At 43.1% G+C, this 25,037-nt stretch overlaps 4 protein-coding genes across 5 annotated transcripts in view; 1 reads left to right on the top strand and 3 right to left on the bottom strand.

The window, feature by feature from the left end:
- Positions 1-25,037, bottom strand: part of LOC106578178 (equistatin-like) — a 42,258-nt gene that overhangs the window by 9,758 nt on the left and 7,463 nt on the right. The gene's annotated exons all lie outside the window — the stretch shown is intronic.
- Positions 1,088-3,084, bottom strand: LOC123723957 (saxiphilin-like). Its single transcript, XM_045701664.1, has 5 exons — positions 2,962-3,084; positions 2,370-2,434; positions 1,608-1,739; positions 1,318-1,405; positions 1,088-1,243 (listed from the first exon to the last, which is right to left on the bottom strand). The coding sequence occupies exons 2-5, from the start codon at positions 2,419-2,421 to the stop codon at positions 1,231-1,233; spliced, it is 285 nt and encodes a 94-aa protein (XP_045557620.1). The 5' UTR covers positions 2,422-2,434; positions 2,962-3,084; the 3' UTR covers positions 1,088-1,230.
- Positions 15,260-17,269, bottom strand: LOC106593062 (saxiphilin-like). The gene is made up of 5 exons (XM_014184407.2): positions 17,150-17,269; positions 16,529-16,593; positions 15,767-15,898; positions 15,477-15,564; positions 15,260-15,401 (listed from the first exon to the last, which is right to left on the bottom strand). Exons 2-5 carry the CDS (start codon positions 16,578-16,580, stop codon positions 15,389-15,391), a joined length of 285 nt encoding a protein of 94 aa, XP_014039882.1. The 5' UTR covers positions 16,581-16,593; positions 17,150-17,269; the 3' UTR covers positions 15,260-15,388.
- On the top strand, positions 21,732-24,510 carry LOC106593060 (ladderlectin-like). Of its 2 annotated transcripts, none has more exons than XM_014184406.1 (6): positions 21,732-21,811; positions 22,449-22,514; positions 22,645-22,745; positions 23,169-23,345; positions 24,029-24,137; positions 24,285-24,510. In XM_014184406.1, the coding sequence occupies exons 1-6, from the start codon at positions 21,808-21,810 to the stop codon at positions 24,374-24,376; spliced, it is 549 nt and encodes a 182-aa protein (XP_014039881.1). In that variant the 5' UTR covers positions 21,732-21,807; the 3' UTR covers positions 24,377-24,510. The 2 variants fall into 2 exon arrangements, with proteins under 2 accessions (XP_014039881.1, XP_014039880.1); XM_014184405.2 differs by having other exon boundaries at positions 21,744-21,923.

The following is a 25,037-nucleotide window of genomic DNA, read 5'->3' on the forward strand; positions in this document are numbered from 1 at the left end:
TACCTTTGGTGTTCTTCGTCAGAATGCACTCCCAGGACTTCTACTTCAATAACAAATGTTGGTTTGGTCCCAAATAATCCATAGTTATATCCAAATAGCGGCGTTTTGTTCGTGCGTTCAAGACACTATCCGAAGGGTAAATAAGGGTCACGCGCCCGACGCGTTTCGTGACAAAAAAATTCGAAATATTTTATTACCATACTTCGAAGCATGTCAAACGCTGTTTAAAATCAATTTATGCCATTTTTCTCATAAAGTGATAATATTCCGACCGGGAATCTGCGTTTAGGTAAACAGACGAAAGAAAATAAAGCATTCGGTCGACTCGGGCACGCGCCTAAGCCCATAGTACTCTGATCGGCCACTTGCCAAAAGCGATAATGTGTTTCAGCCAGAGGCTGCCTCGATATCGTTCAGCTTTTTCCCAGGCTCTGAGAGCCTATGGGAGCCGTAGGAAGTGTCACGTTAGAGCAAAGATCCTCAGTCTTCAATAAAAGAGCCAAGATGAAACACAACTTCTCAGACACACCACTTCCTGCATGGAATCTTCTCAGGTTTTGGCCTGCCATTTGAGTTCTGTTATACTCAGACACCATTCAAACAGTTTTAGAAATTTTAGGGTGTTTTCTATCCAAAGCCAATAATTATACGCATATTCTAGTTACTGGGCAGGAGTAGTAACCAGATTAAATTGGGTACTTTTTTTATCCAGCCGTGAAAATACAGCCCCCTAGCCCTAACAGGTTAAGTGTATACACGTTGTGTAATTTGTTAGATATTACTGCGCTGTCGGAGCTAGAAGCACAAGCATTTTGCTACACCCACAACATCTGCATGTGACCAATAGTTGATCTGCAATTACATTTGCATTGATGTCAGTGATTAGAGGGCAATAAAGTGCTAAGTATAGTAGGCTACTAATGACCATCAGCAGCATCATAGCTTGGAAAAGCCTAATTACCATGACCAAGTGGTCACATGGAATTGACTGCCTTCATGACCACAGGTGTGGTGGTAATACGGTCACCATAGCCTTATTCCTTCCATTTCCCAGAAATGGTCTGGTTCAGCATATAACACCAACAATAAAGGAAGTGAAGCAACAATTTTAGCTCTGGATTTATTCATATAGAATGTGAATCAACGCCCATAGTACTGTAAAGACAAGCATCAAAGTAATTCCAATGTTTTTGCAAAGTCTTCTCAACGTCTTGGTTCCAATGCCTCTCATCAGCGAGCTCCACTATAATTAAACAAAAACAAATATTAACACTCAGAACAAGCTGCAAAGAATGAACATTTAGTGAATGAGTGTACCTGCATGCACATTTGACAGAAGCAGTGCCTGGTGGAGTCTCAGTACCCGGGATCTTTTGTCCAGTTCTGGTAACACACCAAGAGGAACCTACCAGAAGTGGACATGTTAAAAAGCTGTTCCATAAGTCTTATTTTGTTAGTCCCCATGAGGTCAAATGCTATTTCCAAGGGGGTTAAGGTTAGAATTAAGGTACGGTTTTTGTGTTAAGGGTAGGGGAAATAGGATTTTAAATGGGACTGAATTGTGTGTCCCCACAAGGTTAGCTGTACAAGACTGGGTGAGCATTAACCTGTAGATCCCCAGTGTTGCTCAGGGGTGTATTCTCCCTGGCAGTCACACGTGGGGACGTAGACTCCAGGCGGGCCATTTATCACAGCATCTCTAGCACGCTCACAAGGGGTCTTGGGTCGTTTCATAGCATCTGGACACACAGGTAACATACATTGTAACGTAGACATAACATTCTGGAATCTTGGGTTGCCTCCCGTGTGGGACCCTACTCAGAAGTAGTTTATACGGAATAGAGTTCCATTTCAGATGCAACCTAGGGACTTCCTGGCTAAAAATGGAAATTCTGCTACTTGTTTAAAGGGCCCACAGTCAATTCAGTTCCTGTGTTTTTATCATATTGTATAACTGCTGATGAAAAAAAAAAAAGACTGTAAAAGTGGGGGTAAATTCTATCAAGAAGTGACACTGATACTTGCTAGACAAGCCAGTCATACATACAGTTGAATGATTAAACCAATCATATCAGAACACCTCAGTCCAGCATCTAGACACCGATATACATCTCTGGAACTAGAGGAGTGGCAGGTAGCCTTGCCGTTAGAGCGTTGGGCCAGTAGTTCATATCAGTGTACTGACAAGTTGATATATCCATCCATGTTCCCTTCAGCAAGGCACAACCTTGATTATTCCAGTGTCAGAGGGTGTCCCATGGAGAACCGTTATGAAAACATTTCCAAGTCACACCTGCATGTGTGAAATAGGGCAGAGCAACACCCACTAATGTTTATTAAAATGCAGGTGTGAGGTATGTAACTCCTACCTCCCTGAGCAAAAACCGTGCTGACAAGCAGAATGATGGTCAATGTCGCCATGATGATAGGTCTCCTGAGAGAGAGAGAGAGAGAGAGAGAGAGAGAGAGAGAGAGAGAGAGAGAGGATTAGTTGAGAATTTTAATCAGCTGTGATAGTACTGGAATATTCCAAGTCAGTGGAATGGCTGGTGGAACTAGAGGAGAGGTTAAGGAAACCCTCTGTTAATTACAACACTTAAGCAACTGCTAAGGCAGCCTTTCCTAAATCCAGTCCTGAGGACCCCAAGAACCGAGTATTGGCAACACGGTGCTACTAGTCTTCTGCCAAAACTCAGGTATCAGCTCTTCAACCACATACAATAGATAAGCCTGGCACACAGGAATATGTATTCTTCACAAATGGCTCCTCATTTCTTATGTAGTGAACCATCTTTGACAACCCATTTACTGCAAAGGTACCTATTAGGCTATGCTCTTAAATGCAGGGGGTCACTCCACAAAATGGCACCCTATATAGTGCACTACATTTGACCAGGGCCACATAAGATTAAGGTGCCATTTGAGATGCAGATAGTCTATTAAATAATGACACAATCTCACCTTCTACACTCTTCCAAGGATTCACTGGGAGTCTCTCTCTTTGTTGTCTGTGAGTTATGGTCTACCTCTTCTACCTCTCATTTTAAAGGACCTGTCACAGGTGTGACTAGTTGCCTCATTAACCCAACGAGAGATCCCGATGTCGGGCCATTAGCCGGTGGTGTAAACAACTTAAGTAGAAATACTTTAAAGTAGTACTTAAGTCGTTTTTTTGGGGGGTATCTTTACCTTACTATTTATATTTTTGACAACTTTCACTTAACTACATTCCTAAAGAAAATAATGTACTTTTTACTCCATACATTTTCCCTGACAGCCAAAAGTACTCGTTACATTTTGAATGATTAGCAGGACAGAAAAATGGTCCAATTCACGCACTTATCAATAGAATGTCCATGGTCATCCCTGCTGCCTCTGACCTGTCAGACTCACTAAACACAAATGCTTTGTTTGTAAATTGTGAATGAGTGTTGGAGTATGCCCCTGGCTTTCCGTAATTATATTTAAAAAAAACAAGAAAATGGTGCGGTCTGGTTTGCTTAATGTAAGGAATTTGAAATGATTTATACTTTTGCATTGATACTTAAGTATAATTGATGAATTACATTTAATGTTGATACTTCAGTATATTTAAAACCGAATAATTTTAAACCTTTACTCAAGTAATATTTTACTGGGTGACTTTCGCTTTTACTTGAGTCATTTTCTTTGAAGGTATCTTCATAGGCAGTGAAGAGAGTAGTAGAGGAAGATGGCTCCAGTATCGAGGGATCCTGAGAGGCTCCCTGTGAGTATGCCATTGCCAATAGAGAGTGATAGGAATAACATGTGTTTCAGTAAGGTTGGTTTCTTAGCATTCATAGCCATGGTGATCAACTGTACCACAGAAATGGAACATAAATCACTGAAAATAGATGTTGTGGTGGCAGCTGCAGAAAACTCGTTGGGTTATGAGATTTTACAGCAGAAGTGTTACAAGGTTTGATGAACGATAGTGTCCCGTTCTCCCAGGCTGCCGGCCTGCTGTAGGATAAGATAGACCCAAGTAGTGGAATACTGGTGAGGTTATAATGGGTCTAGGACCAGATAGGGTCATGTAGTGGAATAGTGGTGAGGTTTTAATGGGTCTAGAATCAGATAGAGCCAAGTAGTGGAATAGTGGTGAGGTTTTAATGGGTCTAGAATCAGATAGGGCCAAGTAGTGGAATAGTGGTGAGGTTATAATGGGTCTAGTATCAGATAGGGTCATGTCGTGGAATAGTGGTGAGTTTACAGTGGGGGAAAAAAGTATTTGATCCCCTGCTGATTTTGTACGTTTGCCCACTTACAAAGAAATGACCAGTCTAGAATTTTAATGGTAGGTTTATTTGAACAGTGAGAGACAGAATAACAACAAAAAAATCCAGAAAAACGCATGTCAAAAATGTTATAAAATGATTTGTATTTTAATGAGGGAAATAAGTATTTGACCCCTCTGCAAAACATGACTTAGTACTTGGTGGCAAAACCCTTGTTGGCAATCACAGAGGTCAGATGTTTCTTGTAGTTGGCCACCAGGTTTGCACACATCTCAGGATGGATTTTGTCCCACTCCTTTTTGCAGATCTTCTCCAAGTCATTAAGGTTTCGAGGCTGACGTTTGGCAACTCGAACCTTCAGCTCCCTCCACAGATTTTCTATGGGATTAAGGTCTGGAGACTGGCTAGGCCACTTCAGGACATTAATGTGCTTCTTCTTGAGCCACTCCTTTGTTGCCTTGGCCGTGTGTTTTGGGTCATTGTCATGCTGGAATACCCATCCACGACCCATTTTCAATGCCCTGGCTGAGGGAAGGATGTTCTCACCCAAGATTTGATGGTACATGGCCCCGTCCATCGTCCCTTTGTTGCGGTGAAGTTGTCCTGTCCCCTTAGCAGAAAAACACCCCCAAAGCATAATGTTTCCACCTCCATGTTTGACGGTGGAGATGGTGTTCTTGGGGTCATAGGCAGCATTCCTCCTCCTCCAAACACGGCGAGTTGAGTTGATGCCAAAGAGCTCCATTTTGGTCTCATCTGACCATAACACTTTCACCAGTTGTCGTCTGAATCATTCAGATGTTCATTGGCAAACTTCAGACCGGCATGTATATGTATTCTTGAGCAGGGGGACCTTGCGGGCGCTGCAGGATTTCAGTCCTTCACGGCGTAGTGTGTTACCAATTGTTTTCTTGGTGACTATGGTCCCAGCTGCCTTGAGATCATTGACAAGATCCTCCCTTGTAGTTCTGGGCTGATTCCTCACCGTTCTCATGATCATTGCAACCCCACGAGGTGAGATCTTGCATGGAACTCCAGGCATAGGGATATTGACAGTTCTTTTGTGTTTCTTCCATTTGCGAATAATCGCAACAAATGTTGTCACCTTCTCACCAAGCTGCTTGGCGATGGTCTTGTAGCCCATTCCAGCCTTGTGTAGGTCTACAATCTTGTCTCTGACATCCTTGGAGAGCTCTTTGGTCTTGGCCATGGTGGAGAGTTTGGAATCTGATTGATTGATTGCTTCTGTGGACAGGTGTCTTTTTACAGGTAACAAGCTGCGGTTAGGAGCACTCCATTTAAGAGTGTGCTCCTAATCTCAGCTCGTTACCTGTATAAAAGACACCTGGAAGCCAGAAATCTTTCTGATTGAGAGGGTGGTCAAATACTTATTTCCCTCATTAAAATGCAAATCAATTTATAACATTTTTGACATGCGTTTTTCTGGATATTTTTGTTGTTATTCTGTCTCTCGCTGTTCAAATAAACCTACCATTAAAATTATAGACTGATCCTTTCTTCATCAGTGGGCAAACGTACAAAATCAGCAGGGGATCAAATACTTTTTCCCCCCACTGTATAATGGGTCTAGTATCAGATAGTGTCATGTAGTGGAATAGTGGTGAGTTTATAATGGGTCTAGTATCAGATAGGGTCAAGTAGTGGAGTAGTGGTGAGGTTATTTTTATTTTTTATTTTATTTCACCTTTATTTAACCAGGTAGGCAAGTTGAGAACAAGCTCTCATTTACAATTGCGACCTGGCCAAGATAAAGCAAAGCAGTTCGACAACATACAAAAACACAGAGTTACACATGGAGTAAAACAACATACAATCAATGATACAGTAGAAAAAAATAAGACTATATACAATGTGAGCAAATGATGTGAGATAAGGGAGGTAAGGGCAAAAAAGGCCATGGTGGCAAAGTAAATAAAGTATAGCAAGTAAAACACTGGAATGGTAGATTTGTTATTTGAAGAAAGTTCAAAGTTAAAATATAAATAATATGGTGCAAAGGAGCAAAATAAATAAAATAAATAAAAACAGTAGGGGAAGAGGTAGTAGTTTGGGCTAAATTATAGATGGGCTATGTACAGGTGCAGTGACCTGGGACCTGCTCTGATAGCTGGTGCTTAAAGCTAGTGAGGGAGATAAGTGTTTCCAGTTTCAGAGATTTTTGTAGTTCGTTCCAGTCATTGGCAGCAGAGAACTGGAAGGAGAGACGACCAAAGGAGGAGTTGGCTTTAGGGGTGACCAGAGAGATATACCTGCTGGAGCGCTTGCTACAGGTGGGTGCTGCTATGGTGACCAGTGAGCGGAGATAAGGGGGGACTTTACCTAGCAGGGTCTTGTAGATGACCTGGAGCCAATGTGTTTGGCGACGATTATGAAGCGAAGGCCTGCCAACGAGAGCGTACAGGTCGCAGTGGTGGGTAGTATATGGGGCTTTGGTGACAAAACGGATGGCACTGTGATAGACTGCATCCAGCTTGTTGAGTAGGGTATTGGAGGCTATTTTGTAAATGACATCGCCGAAGTCGAGGATTGGTAGGATGGTCAGTTTTACGAGGGTATGTTTGGCAGCATGAGTGAAGGATGCTTTGTTGCAAAATAGGAAGCCAATTCTGGATTTAACTTTGGATTGGAGATTATTGATGTGAGTCTGGAAGGAGAGTTTACAGTCTAACCAGACACCTAGGTATTTGTAGTTGTCCACAAATTCTAAGTCAGAACCGTCCAGAGAAGTGATGCTGGACAGGCGGGCAGGTGCAGGCAGCGATCGGTTGAAGAACATGCATTTAGTTTTACTTGTATTTAGGAGCAGTTGGAGACCACGGAAGGAGAGTTGTATGGCATTATATATAACGGGTCTAAGGTCAGATAGGGTCAAGTAGTGGAATAGTGGGAGGTTTTAATGGGTCTATAGTCAGATAGGTTCAGGTAGTGGAATAGTAGTGAGGTTTTAATGGGTCTATGTTCAGACAGGGTCAGGTAGTGGAATAGTGGTGATGTTTTAATGTGTGTATGGTTAGTTGGTAGGGCAATTTTTGTTTTCAGTTTTTTTCTATCCATTTCCCCATTCTTTTATACCCTCCCCTATTTTGTGTCACAAAATGTCATGAATTCACTCTCCAGAACAGGACACAGCCCACACGTTATAACTCAGTCCACGTAAACTTGCATCTCAGCCCATGTAGACTTGCATCTTCAGAGCGTAGCTGGATTGTGCATCACTTGCAATCAATCAAATCAATCAAATGTATTTTTAAAACCCTTCTTACATCAGCTGATGCAACAAAGTGATGTACAGAAACCCAGTCTAAAACCCCAAACAGCAAGCAATGCAGGTGTAGAAGCACGGTGGATAGGAACAACTCCCTAGAAAGGCCAGAACCAAGGAAGAAACCTAGAGAGGAACCAGGCTATGAGGGGTGGCCAGTCCTCTTCTGGCTGTGCCGGGTGGAGATTATAACAGAACATGGCCAAGATGTTCAAATGTTCATAGATGACCAGCAGGGTCAAATAATAATAATCCCAGTGGTTGTCGAGGGTGCAACAGGTCAACAAGTCAGTAAATGTCAGCTGGCTTTTCATAGCCGATCATTCCGAGTATCTCTATCGCTCCTGCTGTCTCTAGAGAGTTGAAAACAGCAGGTCTGGGACAGGTAGCACGTGCGGTGAACAGGTCAAGGCTCCATAGCCGCAGGCAGAACAGTTGAAACTGGAGCTTCAGCACGGCCAGGAGGACTTGGGACGACACATATCTTGATGCTGGGGACCACAACACATTAAAAAAACAGTTTCTGGCTAAAGAGACAAGACTAACAAGGGAAATCCATGAACTAATAGTACAGGTAGATAGCAATAAAAATGATACTGCAGAGATACAAAATAAGTTAGAGGAAAAACAAAAAGAACTTGAGGAACTTATTCAAGAACGATCTAATGTTATCTATTACAAAAATAAAGCAAACTGGATGGAATATGGAGAAAAATGCACCAAGTTCTTCCTGAATCTCCAATACAGGAACGCTAACAAAAATAATTTGCAGAAACTCGTTACTGAAGACGGAGTCGTCTATGATTCTCCGAATTATCTTTTAAAAGAGGAAGGTAATTATTTTAGGCAGATGTTCACTTTTCCGTCTCATCCTTTCCCACTGAATGAAGATTATGGTAAGGAATTCTTTCCAAATAATATAACAAATGGAAAATTAACAAATGTACAGAAAGATCAGTGTGAAGGCCAAATTACAGAGGAATAACTTTTTGAGACTTAAATCCTTTCAGTCTGGAAAAACCCCAGGGCTTGATGGCATACCGGTAGAGGTATATCAGGTATTTCTTGATTGTCACGTCCTGACCAGTAGAGGGTGTAGTTGGGTCAGGACGTGGCAGAAGGGAGTGAGTGTTTTATTGTTTCATTTAATTTTGGCCGTGTGACTTCCAATCAAGCACAGCTGTAGAGGGTTGTGGTTGATTGGGAGTCACACATAAGTTGCCTACGTTTCCGTTGTGTGGGGTGGGTAATTGTTCTTGTCACTGTTGTTGCACCTGACAGAACTGTGTTGGCTGTCAGTTTTGTTGTTTTGTGAATTGTATGGTGTTCGTAACATTAAAAATGACGAACCCTAACTCCGCCGCATTTTGGTCCACTTCTTCCGTAGACAGCCGTTACAGAATTACCCACCAAACCAGGACCAAGCGGCGGAAGAGGAAGGAGCAGCAGGACTACTGCGTTATGGACAAATGGACGTGGGAACAGATCCTGGACGGAGAGGGACCATGGACTCAGGCTGGGGATTATCGCCTCCCGCAGTGGGAGATTGAAGCGGAGAGGCGATACTACGAGGAGAGAGAGCGCAACGAGCGCGAGAGGCAGCCCCAATAATTTTTTTGGGGGGGGCACACGGGACAGTCGGTGGAGCTGAGGTCGGAACCAGAGTCAGTCGGGATGACATTGGAGGTGAGCGAGGGTTATGAGACAGAGACTGTGACGGGGTTAATGGGAAAATTAGGAGAGAGAGAGATGAGAGAGCTGCTAGTGTGGTGCATAAAGTACGGCATTCGCCCTAATGAGCGTGTCGTGGGTATGATGTCACCTGAGGCAGCTCTCCATACTCGTCCTGAGGTGCGTTCTGGTTGTCTGGTAAAGACTGTGCCTGCGCCCAGAAACAGGCCTCCTGCATGTCTTCCCAGCCCTGCACATCCTGTACCTACGCCCAGAACCAAGCCTCCTGCATGTCTTCCCATCCTGGTCAAGCCCGTGCCTCCTCCACGGACCAGTCCTCCAGTGGGTCTCCCTATCCTGGTCAAGCCCGTGTCTCCTCCACGGACCAGTCCTCCAGTGGGTCTCCCTATCCTGGTCAAACCCGTGTCTCCTCCACAGACCAGTCCTCCAGTGGGTCTCCCTATCCTGGTCAAGCCCGTGTCTCCTCAATGGACCAGTCCTCCAGTGGATCTCCCTATCCTGGTCAAGCCCGTGTCTCCTCCACGGACCGGTCCTCCAGTGGGTCTCTCCACCCTGGTCTCTCCTGTGCCACCTCCTCAAACCAGGCCTCCAGCGGGCCTTCCCAGACTGGTGAGTCCAGGGCCTGCGCCCAGAGCCAGGCCTCCGTTATGTCTCCCCAGCCTGGTGAATCCTGAGTCGGAGCTGCCCGCCAGTCAACAGTGGCCGGACTGCCCTGTTCTGCCAGAGTGGCCGGACTGCCCTGTTCTGCCAGAGTGGCCGGACTGCCCTGTTCTGCCAGAGTGGCCGGACTGCCCTGTTCTGCCAGAGTGGCCGGACTGCCCTGTTCTGCCAGAGTGGCCGGACTGCCCTGTTCTGCCAGAGTGGCCGGACTGCCCTGTTCTGCCAGAGTGGCCGGACTGCCCTGTTCTGCCAGAGTGGCCGGACTGCCCTGTTCTGCCAGAGTGGCCGGACTGCCCTGTTCTGCCAGAGTGGCCGGACTGCCCTGTTCTGCCAGAGTGGCCGGACTGCCCTGTTCTGCCAGAGTGGCCGGACTGCCCTGTTAGGATCAGCCCGAGTGGCCCGCATGCCTTCCGGCCCAGCCCGAGTGGCCCGCATGCCTTCCGGCCCAGCCCGAGTGGCCCGCATGCCTTCCGGCCCAGCCCGAGTGGCCCGCATGCCTTCCGGCCCAGCCCGAGTGGCCCGCATGCCTTCCGGCCCAGCCCGAGTGGCCCTCCTGCCCTCCGGCCCAGCCCGAGTGGCCCTCCTGCCCTCCGGCCCAGCCCGAGTGGTCCTCCTGCCCTCCGGCCCAGCCCGAGTGGTCCTCCTGCCCTCCGGCCCAGCCCGAGTGGTCCTCCTGCCCTCCGGCCCAGCCCGAGTGGCCCGCATGCCCTCCGGCCCAGCCCGAGTGGCCCGCATGTCTTCCGACCCAGCCCGAGTGGCCCGTCTGCCCGGCGCAGCGATCGGCGCCAACAGAGTGGGCGACGCCGAAGGTGGAGCGAGGTCCACGTCCTGCACCTGAGCCACCTCCAGGATAGGTGGGTTGGGGAGGGAGGGTGTAGCACAGTGCCGTCGGTGACAGCAGCCACCCTCCCTTCCCTCCCTTATTGTTTAGGTGTTCCTTTTTTGTTGGATTTTTTTTGTGTTTTCCTTTTTTTAGGTGCATCCTGGGGTCTGCACCTTGAGGGGGGGGTACTGTCACGTCCTGACCAGTAGAGGGTGTAGTTGGGTCAGGACGTGGCAGAAGGGAGTGAGTGTTTTATTATTTCATTTAATTTTGGCCGTGTGACTTCCAATCAAGCACAGCTGTAGAGGGTTGTGGTTGATTGGGAGTCACACATAAGTTGCCTACGTTTCCGTTGTGTGGGGTGGGTAATTGTTCTTGTCACTGTTGTTGCACCTGACAGGACTGTGTTGGCTGTCAGTTTTGTTGTTTTGTGAATTGTATGGTGTTCGTAACATTAAAAATGACGAACCCTAACTCCGCCGCATTTTGGTCCACTTCTTCCGTAGACAGCCGTTACATTGATATACTAAAAGCTCCATTGTTAGATTGTTTTAGCTTCTCCTACAGAAATGGTAGTCTGTCAGGTACTCAGCAGGAAGGTCTGATTTCTCTATTATTAAAACAAGACCCAGATGGCAAATATAAAGACCCAGTCTATCTAAAAAACTGGAGGCCCCTTACACTTCAATGTTGTGATGCTTAAATACTAGCAAAATCCAAAGCAATCAAAATTAAAAGGGTTTAATGACAGGTTTTTGACATGGACGATACATTGGAGATAATATACGACAACTACTAGAAATAATAGAACATCATGAAACATATAAGAAGCCAGGAATGGTATTTATAGCGGATTTCGAAAAGGCATTTGATAAAGTAAGACTGGATTTCATTTATAAATGCCTGGGTTTTTTTAATTTCGGTAATTCTCTTATGAAATAGGTGAAAATAATGTATAGCAACCCCAGGTGTAAAATAGTAAATAACAGCTACTTCTCAGAGAGTTTTGCAATGTCAAGAAGAGTTAAACAAGGGTGTCTGAGGTCACCATATCTATTCGTTATGGCCATCGAAATGCTAGCAATGAAAATCAGATCCAATAACAGCATTAGAGGATTAGATATCCAAGGTTTAAAACAAAGGCTGTCCATGTATGGGGTGGAAGGGTAGCCTAGTGGTTAGAGCATTGGACTAGTAACCGAAAGGTTGCAAGTTCAAATCCCCGAGCTGACGAGGTACAAATCTGTTGTTCTGAACAGGCAGTTAACCCACTGTTCCTAGGCCGTCATTGAAAATAAGAATTTGTTCTTAACTTGCCTAGTTAAATAAAGGTAAAATAAAAAAAAAATGTATGCCAATGACTCAACTTTTAAATTAAGTCCGCAAGCTAGATCCCTGCATTGTCTCATTGAAGATCTAGATAACTTTTCTGTACTCTCTGGACTAAAACCTAATTATGATAAGTGTTCAATATTACGTATTGGATCCTTAAAAAATACAACTTTTACATTACCCTGCATGTTTACCTATAAAATGGGCTGATGGTGAAGTAGACGTACTCGGTATTCCGGTATTCATATCACAAAAGATAAAAATAAGCTCTACACAATGAATTTCAATAGAAAACTTGTAAAAATAGACAAGATCCTGCAACCATGGAGAGGTAAATACGTCTTATGAAAAAATGGCCCTGATTAACTCCTTAGTCATATGTCAGTTTACTCACTTACTTATTGCGCTGCCCACTCCTGATGATTTTTTTCCCAAATCATATTAGCAAAATATATTTTGCTTTATCTGGGACGCATTAACCAGACAAAATAAAACGTGCATATCTATATATTGAATATGAATTGGGTGGGTTGCGATTATTAAACATAAAAGCACTAAACCTCTCTCTCAAAGCTTCACTCATTCAAAAGTTTTATTTGAACCCTAAATGGTCCTCAAGTAGATTACTAAGAAAAGCAAATCCATTGTTTAAAAATGGCCTTTTTGCCTTTGTGCAGATTGCCATGTCTCCTTTTCAATGAATTGAAAATGATACTTTTTTTCAAAGTAGCTCTCTTTTTCAAACAAGCATTGCAGAGCTGGCTACAATTTCAATTTCATCCCCTGAAAAGATACAACAAATATTACAACACATTATGGCTGAACTCAACTGTGCTGGTTGATAAAATACCTGTATTTATGGGAAAGATGTTTGAAAAGGGTATTTTGTTCTTAAATGATATTGTAAATTGGAATGGTATAGTTATGTCCTTCATGGAGTTATCAGAATTGTAAGGAAAGGTCTGCTCAATCCAAGAGTACAACCAATTGATTACAGCATTACTCCAAAAAAGGAGGAGGCAGGTGGCAGCAGGAGGAGGTAGGGAACTGGTCTGTCTGCCCAACATAAAGGATCAAACCTTGCGGAGGAATAAAAATAGCATAAATAGGAAAGTATACCAGTTTCATTAGAGGACCAGGATGTTGACAACTGTGCCATACAGATTGCAAAATAGTTGGGAAGAGATTTATGATGTACCTATTCCATGGTACAGGGCGTATGAGTTGATATATAAAACAACGCATGATTCAAGACTTTGTGCTTTTCAGCAGAAATTATTATATAGAAGTCTTGCTACCAACAAAATGTTGAATATTTTGGGCATAAAATCATCGAAGCTCTGCAGATTTTGTTGTGAGGATACAGAATCAATAGACCATTTATTTTGGTATTGCCCTCAGGTAGCCTGTTTCTGGGTTCAGGTTCAGGAATGGCTGAAAATGCATAGCATTGATCTAAAATTGACCCTAGATATAGTACTGTTAGGAGATCTGGAGAGACCAGGTCAGTCAATTACTAACATACTAATACTCTTAGTAAAATTATTTATCTTCAACTCGCAATCTGTGGAATCTATTCGATTAAATAGATTGAAATTGTACGTTAAACATCACAGCATAGTTGAAAGATATGATAGATATTCTCAATTATAGTGGGCTTATCGGTGGTGACAGAGTTTCCTATCCTCAGTGCAGTGGGCAGTTGAGAGGAGGTGTTCTTATTCTCCATGGACTTTACAATGTCCCAGAACTTTTTAGAGTTTGAGTTGCAGGAAGCAAATTTCTGTTTGAAAAAGCTAGCCTTGGCGTTTATAACTGCCTGTGTGTATTGGTTTCTAACTTCCCTGAAAAGTTGCACATCGCGGGGGCAGTTCGATGCTAATGCAGAACGCCACAGGATATTTTTGTGTTGGTTAAGCTCGAGGACCTGAACCACGCCCTGTGCAACTGGGTCTTGGACTTAGTTACAGGCCGCCCCCAGGTGCTGAAGGTAGGAAACATCACCTCCACTCCGCTGATTCTCAACACTGCGGTCGCACAAGGGTGAGTGCTCATCCCCTCCTGTACTCCCTTTTCACCCATGACCGCGTGGCCAAGCACGCCTCCAACACAAGTTTGCAGACAACACTAAAAGGCTTGATTACCAACGATGAGACAGCCTACAGGGAGGGCGGCTCTGGGAGTGTAGTGCCTGGGAAACAACCTCTCACTCAATGTCAACAAAAGGAGATGATCGTGCACTTCAGGAAACAGCAGAGGGTGCACCCCCTTATCTACATTGACGGGACCACAGTGGGGAAGGTGGAAAGCTTCAAGTTCCTTGGCGTACACGTCACTGACAGACAAATGAACCACCCACACAGTGTGGTAAGGCACAACAGAGCCTCGTCAACCTTGTGGCTAAAGAAATTTGGCTTGTCACCTAAAACCCACACATTGCAGATGCAGTTGAAAGCATCCTGTCAGGCTGTATTGCCGCCAACGCTCGTCAGAGGGTGGTGCGGTCTGGCCAAGGAATTACCGGGAGCAAATTATCCCCCCTCCAGGAAACTTACAGCACCCAATGTCACCGGCAGGCCAAAAAGATCAAGGACAACCTCCCGAGCAACTGCATGTTCACCCCGCTATCATCTAGAAGGCAGTCAGTACAGGTGCATCAAAGCCAGAACCGAGAGACTTAATAGCTACTCTCGCAAGGCCATCACTAGCACTTTAGAGGCTGCTGCCTATAGGAAGCGGCTAGGAATCACTGGCCACGTCAAAAGTATTTACAGATCTGCCATTCCTCATCTCATATGTATATACTGTAACTTCTTCCATAGGTTTATAGTCTTAATTCATTCCTACTTAAGTGTATACACGTTGTGTAATTTGTTAGATATTACTGCGCTGTCGGAGCTAGAAGCGCAAGCATTTTGCTACACCCACAACATCTGCTAATAACCTGCATGTGACCAATAGTTGATTTGCAATTACATTTGCATTGATGTCAGTGATTAGAGGGCAATAAAGTGCTGAGTACCAGGCAGTTATCAAGTATAGTAGGCTACTTATGACCATCAGCATAGCTTGGAAAAGCCCAGTCACATGGAATTGACTGCCTTCATGACCACAGGTGTGGTGGTAATACGGTCACCATAGCCTTATTCCTTCCATTTCCCAGAAATGGACTGGTTCAGCATATAACACCAACAATAAAGCAAGTGAAGCAACAATTTTAGCTCTGGATTTATTCATATAGAATGTGAATCAACACCCATAGTACTGTAAAGACAAGCATCAAAGTAATTCCAATGTTTTTGCAAAGTCTTCTCAACGTCTTGGTTCCAATGCCTCTCATCAGCGAGCGCCACTATAATTAAACAAAAAACAAATATTAACACTCAGAACAAGCTGCAAAGAATGAACATTTAGTGAATGAGTGTACCTGCATGCACATTTGACAGAAGCAGTGCCTGGTGGAGTCTCAGTACCCAGGATCTTTTGTCCAGTTCTGGTAACACACCAAGAGGAACCTACCAGAAGTGGACATGTTAAAAAGCTGTTGCATAAGTCTTATTTTGTTAGTCCCCATGAGGTCAAATGCTATTTCCAAGGGGGTTAAGGTTAGAATTACAGTACGGTTTTTGTGTTAAGGGTAGGGGAAATAGGATTTTAAATGGGACTGAATTGTGTGTCCCCACAAGGTTAGCTGTACAAGACTGGGTGAGCATTAACCTGTAGATCCCCAGTGTTGCTCAGGGGTGTATTCTCCCTGGCAGTCACACGTGGGGACGTAGACTCCAGGCGGGCCATTTATCACAGCATCTCTAGCACGCTCACAAGGGGTCTTGGGTCGTTTCATAGCATCTGGACACACAGGTAACATACATTGTAACGTAGACATAACATTCTGGAAGCTTGGGTTGCCTCCCGTGTGGGACCCTACTCAGAAGTAGTTTATACGGAATAGAGTTCCATTTCAGATGCAACCTAGGGACTTCCTGGCTAAAAATGGAAATTCTGCTACTTGTTTAAAGGGCCCACAGTCAATTCAGTTCCTGTGTTTGTATCATATTGTATAACTGCTGATGAAAAAAAAAAAGACTGTAAAAGTGGGGGTAAATTCTATCAAGAAGTGACACGGATACTTGCTAGACAAGCCAGTCATACATACAGTTGAATGATTAAACCAATCATATCAGAACACCTCAGTCCAGCATCTAGACACCGATATACATCTCTGGAACTAGAGGAGTGGCAGGTAGCCTTGCCGTTAGAGCGTTGGGCCAGTAGTTCATATCAGTGTACTGACAAGTTGATATATCCATCCATGTTCCCTTCAGCAAGGCACAACCTTGATTATTCCAGTGTCAGAGGGTGTCCCATGGAGAACCGGTTATGAAAACATTTCCAAGTCACACCTGCATGTGTGAAATAGGGCAGAGCAACACCCACTAATGTTTATTAAAATGCAGGTGTGAGGTATGTAACTCCTACCTCCCAGAGCAAAAACCGTGCTGACAAGCAGAATGATGGTCAATGTCGCCATGATGATAGGTCTCCTGAGAGAGAGAGAGAGAGAGAGGATTAGTTGAGAATTTTAATCAGCTGTGATAGTACTGGAATATTCCAAGTCAGTGGAATGGCTGGTGGAACTAGAGGAGAGGTTAAGGAAACCCTCTGTTAATTATAACACTTAAGCAACTGCTAAGGCAGCCTTTCCTAAATCCAGTCCTGAGGACCCCAAGAACCGAGTATTGGCAACACGGTGCTACTAGTCTTCTGCCAAAACTCAGGTATCAGCTCTTCAACCACATACAATAGATAAGCCTGGCACACAGGAATATGTATTCTTCACAAATGGCTCCTCATTTCTTATGTAGTGAACCATCTTTGACGAGGGCCCATAATGAAGTACATAGGGATTGCGAAGCAGCCTAGATCTAGTCAGAGACTACCCATTTACAGCAAAGGTAACTATTAGTCTACGCTCTTAAATGCAGGGGGTCACTCCACAAAATGGCACCCTATATAGTGCACTACATTTGACCAGGGCCATATAAGATTAAGGTGCCATTTGAGATGCAGATAGTCTATTAAATAATGACACAATCTCACCTTCTGCACTCTTCCAAGGGATTCACTGTGAGTCTCTCTCTTTGTTGTCTGTGAGTTATGGTCTACCTCTTCTACCTCTCCTTTTAAAGGACCTGTCACAGGTGTGACTAGTTGCCTCATTAACCCAACGAGAGATCCCGATGTCGGCCATAGCCAGTGGTGTAAAGTACTAATTCGTTTTTTTGGGGTATCTTTACTTTACTATTTATGTTTTTGACAACTTTCACTTCACTACATTCCTAAAGGAAATAATGTTATTTTTACTCCGTACATTTTCCCTGACAGCCAAAAGTACTCGTTACATTTTGAATGATTAGCAGAACAGAAAAATGGTCCAATTCACACACTTATCAAGAGAACATCCCTGGTCATCCATACTGCCTCTGATCTGGCAGACTCCCTAAACACAAATGCTTTCTTTGTAAATTATGTCTGAGTGTTGGAGTGTGACACTGGCTATCCGTAATTAAATGAAAAACAACAATAAAATGGTGCCGTCTGCTTTGCTTAGTATAAGGAATTTGATACTTCAGTATATTTAAAACCTAATACTTTTAGACCTTTTCTCAAGTAATATTTTACTGGGTGACTTTCACTTTTACTTCAGTCATTTTCATTGAAGGAATCTTCATAGGCAGTGAAGAGAGTAGTAGAGGAAGATGGGTCCAGTTTCGAGGGATCCAGAGAGGCTCCCTGTGAGTATGCCGTTGCCAATAGAGAGTGATAGGAATAACATGTGTTTCAGTAAGGTTGGTTTCTTAGCATTCATAGCCATGGTTATCAACTGTACAACAGAAATGGAACATAAATCACTGAAAATAGATGTTGTGGTGGTAGCTGCAGAGAACTCATTGGATTATGAGATTTTACTGCAGAATAGTTACAAGGTGTAATGAACGATAGTGTCCCGTTCTCCCAGGCTGCCGGCCTTCTGTAGGATCAGATTGGGCCAAGTAGTGGAATAGTGGGGAGGTTTTGATGGGTCTAGGATCACACACCAGCACGAGTCGGCGCACACAATCACACACACACACACACACACACACATACTAAATTCTCCAATTTTAGTTAACCTCGGGATCGGTGTGCCCCATGCAGGACGGTTGAGCTAACGTAGGCTTATGTGATTAGCATGAGTTTGTAAGTAACAAGAACATTTCCCAGGACATAGACATGTCTTTTTTCGGTCAGAAAGCTTAACTTCTTGTTAATCAAATTGCACTGTCCAATTTACAGTAGCTGTTACAGTGAAAAAATGTCATGCTATTGTTTGAGGAGAGTGTACAGTTATCTACTTGAAAATGTATATATTGATCAATTAGGCACATTCGAGCAGACTTGATACAACATTTTGAATAGAAATGCAAAACTTGCCATCTAGTAGCCAAAATATAAATTGCGCCTAGAGTCCTAAGTCAGATAATCTTCATTAATAAACATGTTTGTTGATGCAACATTTTGAACAGAAATTAAATGGTTCATTGGATCAGCGTAAAACTTTGCACATACACTGCTCCCATCTAGCCAAAATCTAAATTCACCTGGCTGGAATAATACATTATGGCCCCTGATTTGAGACAGGTGTATTATAATTGTCCATTCTAAATCAAAACAAATTTCACACATTTAGTACATGTAAAGACAAGATTAAATCAAGAATAGTCTGATGGGTGACAATATTACCCTATAAATTGTGAATGATATATTATCACTTATGCCCAGTGTAATTCAAGAAACAGCACATAACTTTTTTTTTGCTACTTTTTCAAATCAAAGCGTAATGTAATGTTTTTATTTAACTAGGCAAGTCAGTTAAGAACAAATTCTTATTTTCAATGATGGCCTAGGAACAGTGGGTTAACTGCCTTGTTCAGGGGGAGAATGACAGATTTGTACCTTGTCAGCTCGTGGATTCGATCTTGCAACCTTTCGGTTACTAGTCCAATGCTCTAACCACTAGGCTACCCTGCCGCCCGATATGTTTTCATAAGGTTTGTGTCACAACTAAAGTGGCCAAATACTTTCTTAAAAATTAAGCATATTAATCCCCTTTACAATGGGTGTAGAGCCTAACTGGAATACATTTGCAGCGCGTGAGTTTCTCATTTGGGGAAAATAATTTTCACTATAAAAATGCAGCTTGATAAAAAAAGCTAAATGAAAAGCTGAAAAGTCTTGAGTCAATAAGTATTCAACCTCTTTGTTACGGCAAACCGAAACAAGTTCAGGAGTAATGATTTTCTTATATAGTCACATTATAAGTTGCATGGACTCACTCTGTGTTCAATAATAAAAAAAAAGCCTTTTTGAAATCGGACAGTGTGGTTAGATTAACCAGAGTCTTATCTTTAAAATGGTGTAAAATAGTCATATGTTTGAAAAATTGAAGGTTTTGCATTTTTGAGGAATTTGAATAACGCGCCACGGGATTACACTGGCTGTAGAGTAGCAAGCGTCCCACCTAGCCCATAGAGGTTAAAGGATTGAATCTTTATTGTTACGTGATAACATCACGTACCCCAACAAACAACGATTAACCTCTTACATCTAGACGTTCCGCTAGCGGAACACCTGCTCCAATATCCAATGATAGGCGTGGCGCGAATTACAAATTCCTCAAAAATACAAAAACTTCAATTTTTCAAACATATGACTATTTCACAGCATTTTAAAGACAAGACTCTCCTTTATCTAACCACACTGTCCGATTTCAAAAAGGCTTTACAGCGAAAGCAAAACATTAGATTATGTCAGCAGAGTACCCAGCCAGAAATAATCAGACACCCATTTTTCAAGCTAGCATATAATGTCACAAAAACCCAGAAGACAGCTAAATGCAGCACTAACCTTTGATGATCTTCATCAGATGACACACCTAGGACATTATGTTATACAATACTTGCATGTTTTGTTCAATCAAGTTCATATTTACATCAAAAAACAGCTTTTTACATTAGCATGTGACGTTCAGAACTAGCATACCCCCCGCAAACTTCCGGGGAATTTACTAACAATTTACTAAATTACTCACGATAAACGTTCACAAAAAGCATAACAATTATTTTAAGAATTATAGATACAGAACTCCTCTATGCACTCGATATGTCCGATTTTAAAATAGCTTTTTGGTGAAAGCACATTTTGCAATATTCTAAGTACATAGCCCAGCCATCACGGGCTAGCTATTTAGACACCCAGCAAGTTTAGCCTTCACCAAAATCAGATTTACTATAACAAAAATGTTATTACCTTTGTTGTCTTCGTCAGAATGCACTCCCAGGACTGCTACTTCAATAACAAATGTTGGTTTGGTCCCAAATAATCCATCGTTTTATCCGAATAGCGGCGTTTTGTTCGTGCGTTCCAGAAACTATCCGAAATGGTAAATCAGGGTCGCGCGCATGGCGCAATTCGTGACAAAAAATGTCTAAATATTCCATTACCGTACTTCGAAGCATGTCAAACCGCTGTTTAAAATCAATTTTTATGCAGTTTATCTCGTAAAAAAAGCGATAATATTCCGACCGGGAATCTCCTTTTCGGCAAACAGAGGAAAAATCACAAAGACGGGGGGCGGCCAGGGCACGCGCCTAAGCCCACAATCCCTTGATCGGCCACTTGAGAAAGGCGATAATGTGTTTCAGCCTGGGGCTGGGATGACGACATTCAGGTTTTTCCCGGGCTCTGAGCGCCCATGGAAGACGTAGGAAGTGTCACGTTAGAGCAGAGATCCTTTGTAAAAGATAGAGATGGCAAAGAAGTTCAAGAAATGGTCAGACAGGCCACTTCCCGTAAAGGAATCTCTCAGGTTTTGACCTGCCATTTGAGTTCTGTTATACTCACAGACACCATTCAAACAGTTTTAGAAACTTTGGAGTGTTTTCTATCCAAAGCCAATAATTAAATGCATATTCTAGTTACTGGGCAGGAGTAGGAACCAGATTGAATCGGGTACGTTTTTTATCCAGCCGTGAAAATACTACCCCTAGCCATAACAGGTTAATCAGACTCATTTTCCACAACAATTTGAACCCCTTTTTGTTCCATTCTTGGACTTCACTGTTGTCCACTCATCTTTCTCGCTAACTGTACACAACATACTTTCAACTTCAAACGACACTTTTGCTTCCGCAATCTCCACCGACCTCCTCACAAAACTCGAAAGGGAGGGGTCTGACTGGATCTGTCCATAAAATAGAGAGGTGGGAGAGATAGAACTCAGTTTCAGCCAAAGGGCGAGTTAGAACTCAACTCACAGTCAGGATTTCAGAAAGTGAGATTTCAACATCTGTTCATCTAATACTGTATGTGAATGTATCCCAAATAACCCTCTATTCCCTATGAAGTGCACTACTTTTGACCAGAGCCCATAGTGAATATGTGGCCCTGCAATTGTTTTGAAGGATAATGCTAATTCCACAAACTCCCAATTACCCTCTGGACACGCCCCTCTCCTGCTAACTCACCACACCTGAACTCACTCTGCTCACCACACCTGAACCCCCCCCAAAAAAAAAAAAAAAAAAACTTGGATTCCATGTTGTGCTCAGCTGTCTAGCTAATCCACCTCACCATATGGGCACCGGGCTGGGCCAGAACGGAAGTAGAGGAAACATGGATGTGCAAAGCCAGAACAAAACATTGGCAGCCATATTTGGATGGGTAGTGTATAAACTAGATTTACTTATTGATCAGTGCTGTAAATGGTGACTTACTAGAACCATCTAGTGCATTATGGATGGCTCTTCAGAGGTGGGACCCATGCTGCTAGCAGGTACCTCATTGAACCATGTCTAGCAAGCGGTTGCTATGGAATGTCCTTAGACCTTGCTTCATTAATTAATAGGTCTAATATTGGGCTGTGGTGTAACTTACTGGTCAGTCGTATGTTAATGTGGAGTATTCCATCCAGCAACACATGTTATCACAGCCTTTCCTGATGGCCATTTGACCCTACCTACTGGTGTTACAAGCCACTAAGCCTTAGCTGCCAGCCTTTTGTATTGTGCTTTTACTTTTTCGTTGAAAAATAAAAGAACCAGAATTGAATATGGTTCAACCATAATGCCTGCATTCTGACAGATTTGGCAATGGCCAAAGCTGCAGGGCATTTCTACATTTGGGATCTAGGCCTCTATTACTCCAGTATGAGTGGAGAGAAATACCTGCTCAGAAATTCTCCTCAGCCCTGCTTAGGGAATAGGTTGGCATTTAGAAAAGCAGACATATTCCTGTTCTAATCTACTGTATGTGGAGTTGAATCTGTGGTTTTGATGACTTCACTCTTTGTTTCTCTCAGGAGACTCCATGACCATGTTGACTAGTCTTCTGATTCTCAGTGCTACCTTTGCTCTAGGAGATGCAAGTAAGAGTCCACTTTTCTTAACTCATTCTGTATTTCTCTTGTAGCATAGGTGACTGACTGATCTACAAATAATATTGTACCTGTGATTTGTACACTGGCGTTTAAAGCCACATGTAACTTCTCCGTACAGATTCAATTCTAGAAGAAGACTTGTGTCCTTCCGGTTGGACCAAATATGGATCCCGCTGCTTAATGTTTGTAAAGACTACAAGGAGCTGGCCTGAAGCGGAGGTATAACCCTTACTATCTACTGTGAATTTGAAGGGGAAGTGTAGTTGAAATTAGCTCTTTGACATTACCTTAATGGTAATACTTCCTTAAATGGCAACACATGACTGATGTGAAATACTGAACATCCCTTTAAGATGGGTGTTTTCTATACATTTTAAATATTTTAATGTGGAGTCGTGCCTCCTTTATTTTGGAACCCACAGGACATGGCCTGAGGCGGCGATAAACTGTTATCTTTAAGAATGTTTTAAAAGGGAATTAGTTTTGGTGATCAATATTTGGTTGAGAGTCCAGAGGACAAATTGTCAGCAATGCCCACTGACTGATACATGAAATGTCTTTCTTCCCATCTACTGCTTGGCTGTCATTGTAGATAATTTTCTTAATTGACTTGCCTCGTTAAATAAATACTTTCTTCTCTAGCGGCACTGTGTGTCCCTTGGTGATAAACTGGTGTCTGTACCCAATGTTGTGAAGTACCTTGGCGCAAACCTGGCATCTGTGCACAGCTCCGAGGAGGATGAGTTTCTACAGGCGTTGGTCTTGGTCAAGACTGTTGGTTTCCCTCCTACCTGGATTGGCGGATTTTATTCTGTTAAGGTGGGACCATTAAGCACAGTGTTATATAGAGCCATTACTGCAAGGAACTCCGTTCCATCTCATATTGCTCAAGTGAAGAGCAAACCTGGATTCAAAAAATAAACGTGAGGTGTGGCATGTAGGCACCTGTAATTATTTTTCGTAGTTCTGTGTTAGTTGTTTAATGCTATTTTGTGTGGACCCCAGGAAGAGGAGCTGCTGCTTGTTAACAGCTACTGTAATGGGTTCCATACAAAATATCAAGAGTAGCCGTTAAGACCATGGGGCCAATAAAGGCAAGGCTGCTAGTTTGAATCCCAGAGCTCACTCCGTGAAATCTGATGTGCCCTTGAGCAACGCCCTTAACCTAATTGATCCTGTAAGTCCTTCTAGATGAGACTCTACTAAATTACATTTAACTGTCAACTTCAGTAGGAGGCTTTTATACACATGTGAAACGGTTCTAGTTAAGTATAAATGTGATCAATTCCAGACAGTCTTCTTGTAAACATGTGTGTGGTCTTTGAAATGCATTGGGATGATTGCGGATGTGAGGATTAGGCTCCACGTTGTTCGTTACACAAGCAACAGTCCCAGTCGGAGGGTTTTGAAGTAGTGGTAGCTTTAACTGTTTTGTTGTTTCAGGTGGTAGAGGAAGGACTACATTTAGTTTGTATTCTGAAATCCCACTTTCCCCCCCTCAGGACAGGCGGTGGTTCTGGAGCGATGGCTCCGACTTTGATCACCAGAACTGGGCAAAAGGAAGGCCTGATGCTGGTGCCAGAGAGGCCTGTATTCATATCAACTTTGGAGGTACAGTAATCCCAGTATCATTCATTGATCCAGTCATCAAATTAAACTTTATTCCCAGTTCATTCAACAATTGAATCTCATGTAGACTTTCCTACTGTTGTGTGTCTGTGTACAGCTGACTATTTTGGTTCTGTGTTTCATCTTCAGGTCAAAAGCGCTGGAACAATGCTTTATGTGGAAGGAGCCTGCCCTCGGTGTGCTCCCTGAGACTCCTGCCGCTTCGCCAGACTATACATTAAAAGCAGCAATGCTATTCCGTAGTGTCTGCATCCTTAATACTTCATGGTAAAGTCAAATATTGTTGCTGCTAAATGAAGTTTCAGTTACTACACAAATGTTGGAGTTGTCTGCAGCCAATAAAATGTGTACACTATTTTGTCTCATGAGTTATTGAACATGAATGATTGATTCGTTGTAGTTAGTACCTTTTCTTACTGGTCACCTGTGGGACTCAAACTCACAACCCTGGCAAGTGCCATGCTTGACTGCGCCAAGTTCTTTTGATTATAAATGTTTCTTAAGTTGTGTGTTAAAGAACTGAGAAGGTCATTAAGTGTTATGCCTGTCCTTTGTCACCACTCAGCAGTGCCACTCGGGTGCAGGTTCCTGGAGTATCGTTTAGGAGTTCCCCCTGGTTACAATTTGAAGAAACCCTATGTTCAAAGAACCCCTTGTAAGTGATCCTTGGAGAGAAAATAAAATCATGAGGTGACATGCAAGTCCAAAATTTGATATCTGGGGTGTTGCTGTTCTCTATCCATAGCCAGAATGCTCACCGTGCACTGCAGAACAGGATTACTGTTATATTCAGCGGTGTAGTGAGGTCGAAGTCTGAGCATTTATTATACAGACTCACAAGCACATGACAGAATTCATGCCTTGATTTTTGTGGTGACAGAA

The sequence above is a fragment of the Salmo salar genome, chromosome ssa18, assembly GCF_905237065.1.
Source record: "Salmo salar chromosome ssa18, Ssal_v3.1, whole genome shotgun sequence".
Lineage (NCBI taxonomy): Eukaryota > Metazoa > Chordata > Actinopteri > Salmoniformes > Salmonidae > Salmo > Salmo salar.

What these genes read in the sequence shown, in the direction of transcription:
- LOC106593060 (XM_014184405.2), top strand. Translation starts at nt 21,884, where the DNA reads ATGGATGGCTCTTCAGAGGTGGGACCCATGCTGCTAGCAG. An exon ending in GGAGCTGGCCTGAAGCGGAG is followed by an intron (nt 22,746 to 23,168) that starts GTATAACCCTTA and finishes TTTCTTCTCTAG; the next exon opens with CGGCACTGTGTGTCCCTTGG. An exon ending in GCGGATTTTATTCTGTTAAG is followed by an intron (nt 23,346 to 24,028) that starts GTGGGACCATTA and finishes TCCCCCCCTCAG; the next exon opens with GACAGGCGGTGGTTCTGGAG.
- LOC106593062 (XM_014184407.2), bottom strand. Translation starts at nt 16,580, where the DNA reads ATGGCGACATTGACCATCATTCTGCTTGTCAGCACGGTTTTTGCTCTG. An exon ending in CACGGTTTTTGCTCTGGGAG is followed by an intron (nt 15,899 to 16,528) that starts GTAGGAGTTACA and finishes CTGTGTGTCCAG; the next exon opens with ATGCTATGAAACGACCCAAG. An exon ending in GCAACACTGGGGATCTACAG is followed by an intron (nt 15,565 to 15,766) that starts GTTAATGCTCAC and finishes CACTTCTGGTAG; the next exon opens with GTTCCTCTTGGTGTGTTACC.
- LOC123723957 (XM_045701664.1), bottom strand. Translation starts at nt 2,421, where the DNA reads ATGGCGACATTGACCATCATTCTGCTTGTCAGCACGGTTTTTGCTCAG. An exon ending in CACGGTTTTTGCTCAGGGAG is followed by an intron (nt 1,740 to 2,369) that starts GTAGGAGTTACA and finishes CTGTGTGTCCAG; the next exon opens with ATGCTATGAAACGACCCAAG. An exon ending in GCAACACTGGGGATCTACAG is followed by an intron (nt 1,406 to 1,607) that starts GTTAATGCTCAC and finishes CACTTCTGGTAG; the next exon opens with GTTCCTCTTGGTGTGTTACC.